Source organism: Galeopterus variegatus, unplaced genomic scaffold (genome assembly GCF_000696425.1).
Source record: "Galeopterus variegatus unplaced genomic scaffold, G_variegatus-3.0.2 Scaffold6276, whole genome shotgun sequence".
Lineage (NCBI taxonomy): Eukaryota > Metazoa > Chordata > Mammalia > Dermoptera > Cynocephalidae > Galeopterus > Galeopterus variegatus.
Genome location: NW_007732387.1, coordinates 50,825 through 61,920, shown reverse-complemented (window position 1 = coordinate 61,920; position 11,096 = coordinate 50,825). Strand labels below are relative to the sequence as shown.

Genomic DNA, 11,096 nt, shown 5'->3' with positions numbered 1-11,096 from the left:
TGAGATGGTATCTCAGTGTGGTTTTGATTTGCATTTCCCGGATGCTGAGTGATGTTGAGCATTTTTTCATGGGAGAAAATATTTGCAAAATACACATCTGACAAAGGACTAATATCCAGAATATATAAAGAACTCAAACAACTTTACAAGAAAAAAACAAGCAACCGAATCAAAAAATGGGCAAAAGAGCTAAGCAGGCATTTCTCTAAAGAAGATATACAAATGGCCAACAGTCATATGTAGTTCTTTTCTTTTATTCTCCTTCTCTTACTGGATTCCTTTGTGTTAGGTGATTTTCTTAAATTGTGTATTTTGATTTCTTGCATATTATTTTTTGTTGACTCTATTATAGGTTTTTGCTTTATGGTTACCCTGAAGCTTACAAAAAACATGTCATAGTTACAATTTATTTTAGGCTGTTACCAAGTTAACTTTAATCATAAAGATAGGAAAAGAATGAAACAAACAAAAAATCTCTACCCTTTAACTTTATTTTTCCCTAAATTTGGAATTTATGGTGTCCCCTATCTCTGAGAAATTAATGTAGTTATTATTTTTAATAATTTTGTCTTTTAGTCTTCATGCTAAAGATATAAGTGCTTTATATACCATGTTAACAGTATTAGTATAGTCTGAATTTGTCTGCATGCTTACCGTTGCTAGTGAGTTTTATACCTTCAGATGTTTTCTTGTTGCACATTAGTGTCACTTTTTTTAAGTGTGAAGAATTCCCTTTAGCATTTATTGTAAAAGAGGTTTGGAGCTGATACATTTCTTCAGTTTTTGTGTGTCTGGGAAAGTCTTTATCTCTATGTTGTTTCTGAAAGATTGCTTTGTGGGTACAGTATTCTTGGCGAGCAGGTTTTTTATTATTATTTTTTAATTATTTTTTTATTTCAGCACTTTGAGTATATCATCCAACTCCCTGCTGGCCTGTATAGTTTCTCTTGAGAAGTCTGCTGCAAGGCAAATTGGGAGTACCTTGTGTGCAATTTGCTTCTTTTTTCTTGCTACTTTACAAATTCTCTCTTTTTCTTTGGCCTTTTAGAGCTTGATGATGATATGCCTTGGGTTAGACATATTTGGGTTGAATCTAGCTGGTTACATTTGACCTTCCTGTACTTCGATATTTGTATCTTTTTCTAGACTTTGAAATTTTCTGTTATTATCTCTTTGAATAAGCTTTCTACCTCCTTGGTATTCTCAAGTTCCTCTTGAACCTCAGTGACTCAAATATTTGTTCTTTTGATGCTATCCCATAGCTCTCATAGGCTTTCTTCATTATTTAAAATTTTTTTTCTCCTCTTACTGTATTTTCAAATAGCCTGTCTTTGAGCTCATTCATTCTTTCATCTGTTTTATAAATTCCACTGTTGATGCCCTTTACTGCATTTTTTATTTTATTCAATGTGTTTTTCAGCTCCAAGATCTCCATTTGATTTTTTTATTATTATGTAAATTTCTCTTCTGTTTCTCTGATAGATTATTGAATTGTTTATTTGTATGTTCTTGATGTTTGTTGAGTTTCCTTAGAACTACTATCTTGAATTCATTGAGGGGTCACACATCTCCATTGCTGTATGGTTGGTCTTTGGTGACTTATTTTGTCCATTTGGCAAAGTTCCCAGAATGTTCTTCATGTTTGTAGAAATGTTATGAAATCTATTTATTGAAGAATTAGATATTTGTTGCAGTCTTCACAGTCTGATTTTGGTTGTTCTTGTCTTTCCAGAGACTTTAAATGGATTTAATATGCTCTCTGAGCCTGTGGTCAATGCTGCTGTTTGAACACTAGAAGACACCCTAAGCTTTGGTTTGCCACAATTCTGCAGTTGGTGTGATGCTGCTTTTTTTTTTTTTTAACACCAGAAGGAGCCCTAAGCCTAGGTTTGCCAGGCATCCACAGTTGGTGTGTTTAGATCTGGATGGGATAGGGAAGGGCCAAAAGACAGTAGTCCTTCCCTCTGGGTTCAGAAGTTTCCACCTGGGGCTTGGGTGGATCCAGATGTTCAGTCCTCAGTCACTGGCCTGGAGTCAGGTGCTGTGGGGTTTGACCCAGCCCTGGGCTCTGAGGTAATGTCTTGTATCTTCTTTTCTATTCTTCCCTGAAGTGCACATTTCTATCTGTGCTGTGCTGTGTTGGGGGAGGGATGAAGTGGGCTGTCCCCTGGCCACAATGGCCACTGTAACCCTGGATCATGAAATCTATAGTTGCTGAGACCACTACAGCACAGGAAAACACTGTATGCCCACACTGCTGAGGTTTATTCCTGGCTTGAGTCCCTACAGTCTGACATGCTTGGAACACATGGTACCTTTCTTCTTTCTTCTTTCTCCTTTTGGAATGAGAATGTCTATCCTAAGCCTGTCCCATCACTGTATTTTAAAAGCAGATAATTTGTCTAGTTTCCCAAATTCACAGCTGGAGAGAAATTTCTCTGCAGGATGAATCATAACTGGAGGCTTACCCATTCCTGATTTAGGAGTTATTTAGATGAGGTTTTGGATTAGGAGTTGATGCTTGAATGGGTTGATACTTTGGGGGATGTTGGTCTGGGATAAGTGTATTTTGCATGTGACAAGGCCACCAACTTTGGGGGCAAGAGGGAGTAACGTGGTATTTTGTTTTGGCAGCCCTAGAAAACTAATACAATTAGTAAGTATATTTGTCTTACTTTATTAATTTTTTTCATTATTTTATGATGAGAGAGTTTTTATGTTATCTAGTTCAAAACATTACCAGGATCCAAAGTCTCTTGTAATTCTTTTTATTTTCTATTCAGAATAATATTAACATTAGATATTAGAATAAATGCAGCTCCATCACTAACATTATAAAGCGATTCGAAGTTACTGCCTCTTTGTACAACATATTTATCTTATAGAGAGAGGGGTTTCTTTTTGGGTCATCAAAGCCAACCCTAACATGATAGGTCGAGGATGGTGATGCTGATGACAGCAACAGTAACATAGACAACGGCAGCATGAACTCACATTCATGAAGTCTTATGTTGATCATTGTGGGTTAGAATTTCTATATTTTGTCCATAAGGTTGAAAGGCCAGGATGCAGACAGCCTAACTCATATGTGCTGACTGTCAACAAAATGGGTGCTTTTAAACATTATTGCATTTAGTCATTCAATAAATGTGTCTTGATCACTGACCTTGTGCTGGACACTGGAGAAGGCATTGAGGATACTGTGACTAGCAAGACAGCCACAGTTCCAGCACTTTTTAGTGCTGAAGTAAGCCATTAACAAATTGTCATACCAACAAAAGTAATATTTCAATTTCTGAAAAACATGGTAAAAGAATAGTACAGGGGGTCATGGGTAATTATAAAAAGGAGATCCAATTTAGATTAGTTGGTCAGAAATATCTCCCTGAAGAAACCAGAGTTAAGATGAGGTTTTAATGAGCACAATTTAGTCAGGATAGAAACAAGGAAAATGAGTTCCAAGCAGAAAGATTTTATGCCTATTGGACATGCCTATTGGAGTGAAGAGGGAAAATACAAGGCAGTGAGTACCAGAAGAAAACTAAGTGATAAAAAATTACGAGAAATTTTTTTAAAGACAGTTTTTATTTGCTCCTAAAAGCAAGGTAATGGCAAAAGGTAAAATAAGGAAGAGGAGAGAGTGAAGCAGGGAGGTGGAGAGGGGATAATTTTCAGTGGAGTAAGGGCTTGTGGCTCCCTCAAAATGTGATGGGCAAAGAAATCTTAGGTGAACAAAATTAACAATGTATTGCTGGACAGCCAGGGAGGGCCCTGAAAAATATTGGTATGGAGAGGTCCCAAATTTCCAAGTTGTACAACTGGTCATCAATTTTTTGTAAAGGAAGAAATAGTCTGAAATAATGCTACACACAGAATCTTGAGCACTGGTGAGTGGTTGGCCTCGTCTTGGAAGGAGCACGGCTAGATGATCAGAGACAAGGAGTCTGTGGCTGAATCTGTAGGAGCTGGTATATAAAGTGTGTGGATCTTTACGTCTGATGTCAGGGTCCAACAAAGGGTTTACTTTATATTTATATATTTTAGAGAGACACTAAACAATGAGGTGACTAAGCTTTTGTCTTTACCTACCCAGTGTTCGCACAAAGTAGACATGGTGGTGGGGGTGGAATCTTTACATAGACCCAGCAGCCTGGACTCCCTCTCATGAAGGCTAATCCCACTACCTGTTAAATGTTGTCCCAAAGGCAACAAAGACTGACACTGAGCTTTGAATATGGTACCATCCTTCAAGGAGATCAACCAGCCACTAGATGGCGAGGTGGTCGCACCAGTTGCCTTGCACCCTGGAGGAGGCAGCAACCTTCCTCATTACGATTGATATGAATTCTGGGTGTGGGTTTGCCTCCACTGTTTAGAGTAGTGTAGCCAGCACCTGTTCAAGGACTCATAGTGCCTTTTCTACTGTTATGGGATCCTGCTAAACATCATCATAGCCAAGTTTTTGACTTCACAATAAAGAGGCAAAACAATGTGAATATATCCATAGGATCCACTAGTCTTTATACATCATCAAGAAGTTGCCAGCCTAATAGAAAATTGGCTTAGAAACGTAGCTAAGGCACATTGTGGGGCTGGGCATTGTCATTCAATATGCAGTATATAATTGGTGAACTAAATACCATTATATGTTAACCAGAATATATGGTCCTGGGAATTAAGGGGTTGAAGTAGGATTGTTTCCCACTGACTCCCTCGTGAATTTGTGATCCACTGCCCCACAGCTTGAGTCTCTGCTGGGCTAGACACTCGGTCCTCAGGGTGGATTTTAGTGGTATTTCTACCAGGGGTCATAGTAAGGTTCCACTAAATTTAAAACTACTGCTACCACTGGTCATTTTGTGAACTTGATGTTAGTAGACCAGCCAGCAGGCAATGAAGGAGATTGTGCTACTGGCAGGCTTAAATGACCATGATTTTCATGAGAAAACCTAAGGGAAGCAGAAGTATGTCTGGAACTCGCAGGATTCACTGGGATACTATTGGTGCTTCCAAGGCCTGTTGAGATGCATTGGCAGAAGCCACAACCTAATTGGAGCATAGAAATGGGTTTTCTGGTTCTTCAGGAATGAAGATGTGTGTCTCCCCACCAGGAAAGCAACCTAGATAAGCAGAACTGCTGGCTGAATATAAGCAAAAGGGGGGAAGATCTTGAATATCCATCACTACCATGAAATCAGTTGCAGCAATAAGGACTGTAGCTTAAACTTTCCTATTGTCTGTAATTTTTCTGAAAAATAAGTTTTGGCTATCCACCAAACTGAAGCCCCAGTGATGGAAAGAAGTGAATTTTACATGAAGTATGAGGGGATCTGAGCAGTTTGGGAGATGGTTTTCACAGATGCTGTGGGTGCCCCACCCATATCCCCTTGTCACTTACCCTTTCTGCACATTCTAATGGCATCTTACTACAAATATCAGAGATTCTCTATCTGAGGATTTGCTCTCCACCTACATGTGGCCAGGCCAGGAGTGCTAGGGAATTATGTTCACAGGAGCAGTCCATATCCGGAGATGGAAGGAAGTGGAGGAGAGGCACCCCAGGTTTCTCATCCGTCTTAGAGGGAACTTGGAGGCAGGTTTTAAATTGTTTCCTAGAATTAGCCTAGGAGATTTGAGCTCTTGGTTCCCTCAAAGAGATCTGGTGTATACGTTCCCATTCGCCGGCTTCATTCCCTTCCAGTTTTTACTTTTCCATGCTCCTACCCTGCTTCTTAGGATCACCTTCCAAATAAATCCTTTGTTCTCAAGTCCTTGCCTTAGGAACTGAACCCCAGAAAACACAGCCTGAGAGCTCTTTGTTCATTGTAAAATAGAGATAAAACCAACTACTCTGTAGTATTGTTGTCAGGATCAAATGAGATGTTTAAAATTTCCAGATCTTAGAATCCAATTATTAAAAAGGAGCAATAACACCAGGGTCAAGTTTTCAGATCCCATACCGGCCAGCCACCAAAAAAAAAAAGAGAGAAATAATGTTGTTTGATGATTATGATGATGACTCAGAAAACACCAAAGGACTATAATGAAGTACTTGGCAGTGACTCTTAATATTCACTTATTAGTAGTAGTTACTAAATCTTTGTGCCCTAGCTCTTGTAAAATTGGGAGAAAATATTTGTTAAGAGAATTAAAATAGGATAATCCATATAAAGAAGTGAGCACTGTGCAGGGAGTATAGCAAATGTCTAATAATGTCCTCATTATTATTCATTGTGTATTAAGTGCCAAAAACTTTCTCCTTTCCTGTGACAGGACAAAGTTCTCAGCTACTGAACCTACTATAAAAGCAATAAACTTGGTCCTCTGTGAGTGTATCTGACCTTTTAGAAAATTAGATCACAAAAAATATATGAAGTTTCCCCCTGCCTTGCTTCCAAACTTGAGATAAATATCATCATTTTTCAAGCTACGTAAAATACCATATATTTTGAACAATTGCAAAGCATCTCAAAGTTCTCTTCTAATAACAGTAGGCAATTTCTGGGAAATCAGGCCAATTACATCCATCCTACCCATTAGGCAACACTCACGAAATTCCCGTTATAACACATCTGAGTCTATTCACTGAATTTGCTTTGTGGTTTCAGTTTCCTTAGAGAAGTTTGGAAGATTCCCTTTCGGTTTCTGTTTCCTTCTATTTCATACTCAAACTGTCTGCTTTTAGTAGCAGTTGAGGGTTTGTGTGGCGTGGGGAAGGAGAGAGGAAGTCCACAGGACTGGGTGAGGAAGAAGTATGTAAGAAGCCACCACAATTAAACTAAGGATCAAGAGTTAGAACTTCTACCACATTCTCGTCGAAGAAGCTTTCTTAGCAGCTGTAAAAACCTCTGCTCCTCATTTTCTAATTAAGGTAAGATTGGGGCAAGAGTGGGAGATTTGCAAGGTACAATTTTAAAAGCATTCTGTCCAAGATAGGATGCAGGTTAGCATGATGTGCTGTATCAGTAAAGACTAAATTGTGGTGTTATCAGATAGGTAGCCGAATTTATTAAATGCCAGCTACATTTGCTTCCTGCTGAATGAGACACAAGCATTAAACTGAAAGTTTGAAATACCTTAAAACTGTTTTTCTTTCTTTGCCACATTGTGACCTACTGGGGATCATAACTGCCACTTAAGTTACCTATGTCTTTGATAAAATCTGACTAAGCTGGTAAAAGCTGCAGCCTGAAATTTTCACGAAGCCTGTTTGTATTATTGTATTATTTTCATGAGAAGAGGCAATGAATGAGCAATGGAAATAGCTTGTTAATATTGTTAAAGACAAAAAAATAAAAATGAAAAAGTTGAAACCCAAAGTGAACAATGAAGAAGTTTCATGAAAATTGCAATATATTTTTAATCACAGTCTTGTTCTTTGTCTGGAGGTGGATTTCTTCCTTTAGAAATAGCTCTGACTTAGTTTTGGTTTCTTGGCACCCTCTCACTTGTTAACCGCCTCTGTGTTGGATTCTCCTCCAGTCTGCTCCCAAGTGGTTTCTGTTTTAATTTATTTGTCACCAGGATGTTTTTCAGGGCGTTGGCTATCAGAGAGTAGGGAGAATGGGTCTTTATAATTGTAAAAAGACAGTTTTTTACAGTCTGCTAATAAAGAGATGGGGAATCCAGATGTTTTCATTATAACATTTCAGTGAAAGAAGACAAGTAGATGGTGTATTTATAGCTTCTGTAGTAAATAATCACTTCTAAAATGGAAGAAAACTGTTCTTTGTAATAAGGCGAGGCAGAACAGCAAGTATTTGCTTATATACCATACAACTTAAAAATGTTTTACCAGGAATTGATAACTCTTCAGGTTACAGGAATTGATGCCCAGAAGTTAGAAAATAAATGGTTAAGCGTCACTAAAGTTTATTTACTCATTTAGTCAATCATAAAATGATCATGGTTTGAAGTTTTGGTTTAATAAAGCACACCAGTAACTATGTAATACTTTTAGAAAGAGTATAGCTCCAAGAAGTGAACAACTGTAATTTGTTAGCTAATGCTGCATAACCTGTCAGCATTCAATGTAATGCAGTTTGACTGGACATAGACCTAAATAAGAGAAAAGCAAGTGGATATGGGATGAAAACAACTCATGTAATATAACAAATGATAGCCATAAATAATCAATCTAGGGATTCAAGGAAGTAAAAAATTAAGAAACATAAGCCAAAATCCAGTGAAATAAGAGATAGATTCAAATGAGCAGTAGGTTAGATTCCCCAAATGGCTTTCCCAGTGCCTACCAAATATTTAAGAACCAGTAGGGTAGCCTGTAGAAGACCTGCGAAGGACCTTGAGCTTTTTTTTACTGTGGCCCTTTTTGCTTTCTCTTTTTATATTTTTAAAATTTCTTAAAAATCTGAAACTTTTGCCATGCTGGGGAGTAGTATGTCTCCAGGTTCAGCAAGCAAAATAACTTCCTCTGCTTACACATTAGAAATTCCAGACCATCCCATGTCTTCCCTTGCAGACAAAGTGACAACCTGAACATGACTTCAGAGACCCACATGCCAGGCCCTGTGTGCCTCATTGAGAACACAACAGGGCAACTGGTGATTAATCGAGAGGCTCTGAAGATCCTGTCTGCCGTGACGCAGCCTGTGGTGGTGGTGGCTATTGTGGGCCTCTACCGCACAGGCAAGTCCTACCTGATGAACAAGCTGGCTGGGCAGAAAAAGGGTGAGTGCCCAGCAAAGCTCTGCCGAGTCCCTTCTGTCCACGCACAGTGTCAGCATCCTGAGTGGGGTGTGAGGGGAGAAAGTCAGAGATGGGGATGAACACTGAAAGCCAATGTTTAAGCCACAGTTGGTCGTTCTACCTTCTGGGAAATAAAGGGCAGCTCTCTGTTTCTGACATATCACCTCCCCCCCCGCTTTTTTTTGCCTTAACATCTCCTAGGAAAAAGCATAGTATGTTACCCTCTGTAAGGAGTAAGACATCAATGAAATAATTTTCATATACGTCATTATAAACTATTAAAATTTTAGTAGCATGAAAATATTATAGAAAAACAATCAAATTTCCAACCTATGATATTTGATATTCTTTTTTTTTTTTTTTTCTTTTGTGACCAGTAACGGGATCGCAACCCTAGGCTTGGTGTCGCCCGCACCGCACTCAGCCAGTGAGCGCACTGGTCATCCTTATATAGGATCCGAACCCGCGGTGGGAGCGCCGCTGTGCTCCCAAGCGCTGCACTCTCCCGAGTGCGCCACGGGGCTGGCCCTGATATTCTTTTCCCATCCCTCCATTGTAATTCAGAGCAATGCTGGTTGTACTTTCTGCTGTCTCCTCATCTTGCTTTCATTAAACCCTAGTTCAATTGTCAAGAAAGTCTCCTACTTCCAGAGCCTCTTCTCTATTGCAACCTCTCCACTCCCCCTGGCAGGCTTCTCTGTTGGATCCACGGTGCAGTCTCACACCAAGGGAATCTGGATGTGGTGTGTGCCTCATCCCAAGAAGCCAGAACACACCCTCGTTCTGCTTGACACAGAGGGCCTGGGAGATGTAGAGAAGGTGAGGAAGGAGGATTCTGTTTTGATTAAACTCCTCATCTCTGAACATTCTTCACACAGGGAGTTTTGGTGGTGGTGGTGGTTGGTTTTTTTTCCCCCCTCTAAATTTGTACCTCCACTTGGCCAGAATATACCCTTTTCTTTCCTTTCTATTTTTAATAATAAGAATTTTGAAACCTGAAGTAAGAAAATACATTTATGAACCAGAATCAGTACTAGAGAACTAAACTAATGTTGAGCTAGGCACTTAACCTGATTGCATAAAGATGGTGCAAATAAGATCACTGTTAAAAGCCTGGTCCTATAAAGATTATTGGAAAATAGTGGGCTCTGGAACAGATGAACTTGTGTTCAAATCAGGACTCTGGCGCTTGTAGCTCTCTGACTTTGATAAGAAGAGTAAGTCTCTCCAAATCTTTTATTTTCTCTTTGGGTTTATCCAACTCAATATCTGAACAGTAGATAAATGGGCCTTTTCCAGTTGTATGCTGGTGTTTAACAACATGTTTACTAAGAAAAAAAGCCTTGATTTGTAACACTCAGCCATTTCCTAAATATGAGGGTACTTCAAAAAGTCTGTGGAAAAATAGAATTAAAAGATAATGTGAATCTTTCCATAAACTTTTTGAAGTACCCTCATACGCCTATCATGGCTGATTTCAAGCTACTTTAAGCGAAGTCACTAAACTCAGACTAGGGAAGAGACGTTCAAGACAGGCTCTCAGGAGCTGGGCTGGGCTGGCTCTAGCACACAAACAAATCTTTCTTTTGAGTGTCCATTATTTTCTTTGTGCTTTTTTTTTTTTTGCTTTTGATTATCAAGATTCAGACAGTAAGCCACAATTTGAGTTTCAGTTTCCTTGCCTACAAAAGGGTGATAGTCCTTATAAATGCACTTTATAGCGTTGCTTTTAGAATTAGATAAGATCAGTAAAGTGAACTGCTTTGTGGCTAATAATTACTCAGATTACACACACACACACACACACATTTAAGTAATTATTACCGTATTATATATGTGTGTGTATATGTTTGTGTATATACATGTGTGTAGGGGTGTGTGGGTGTGCATATATACAAAGTGCATATAGGCCAATTTTGTTTTATGCTCTAGAAAACCTCGATTTTAAGTACTCTGGTTACCTCACCAACTTTGATCATCCATTTTGCAAATACTTAACAGGAGTTATAAAAGGGGCTGGTGAGTTAACAATACATGAATTAACATAAAATTATCAATGCTAGCAAGAGAACTATTCAAAGTTCATGTTTCTGACAATCATTTTTGTTTGTCTTCCTTAACATTTGTAGGCTAGGAGCCTAATTTTAATTATTTCTTATCTAGAAATGCCATGAGACATGACTTATATTTGTTCCAACTTCTAGGTTGACAACAATGATACCCAGATCTTTGCACTGGCGCTCCTGCTGAGCAGCACCTTTGTGTACAACACCATGAACAAAATTGACCAGGGGGCTATCGACCGACTGCAGTATCCTTTTGTGGTCCAGAATAGAACCGAAGCCAGAGACAACTCTTTTTTTTTTTTTTTTTTTTTTTTTTTTTTTTTT

At 38.8% G+C, this 11,096-nt stretch overlaps 1 protein-coding gene across 1 annotated transcript in view; it reads left to right on the top strand.

The window, feature by feature from the left end:
* The first annotated feature begins 8,498 nt into the window (after positions 1–8,498).
* GBP5 (guanylate binding protein 5) overlaps positions 8,499–11,096 on the top strand; it is an 8,671-nt gene continuing 6,073 nt past the window's right edge. The window contains exons 1-3 of the mRNA XM_008590680.1: positions 8,499–8,688; positions 9,398–9,525; positions 10,911–11,017. Coding sequence (XP_008588902.1) covers positions 8,499–8,688; positions 9,398–9,525; positions 10,911–11,017 — 425 coding nt within the window. The remainder of the gene's footprint in view (positions 8,689–9,397; positions 9,526–10,910; positions 11,018–11,096) is intronic.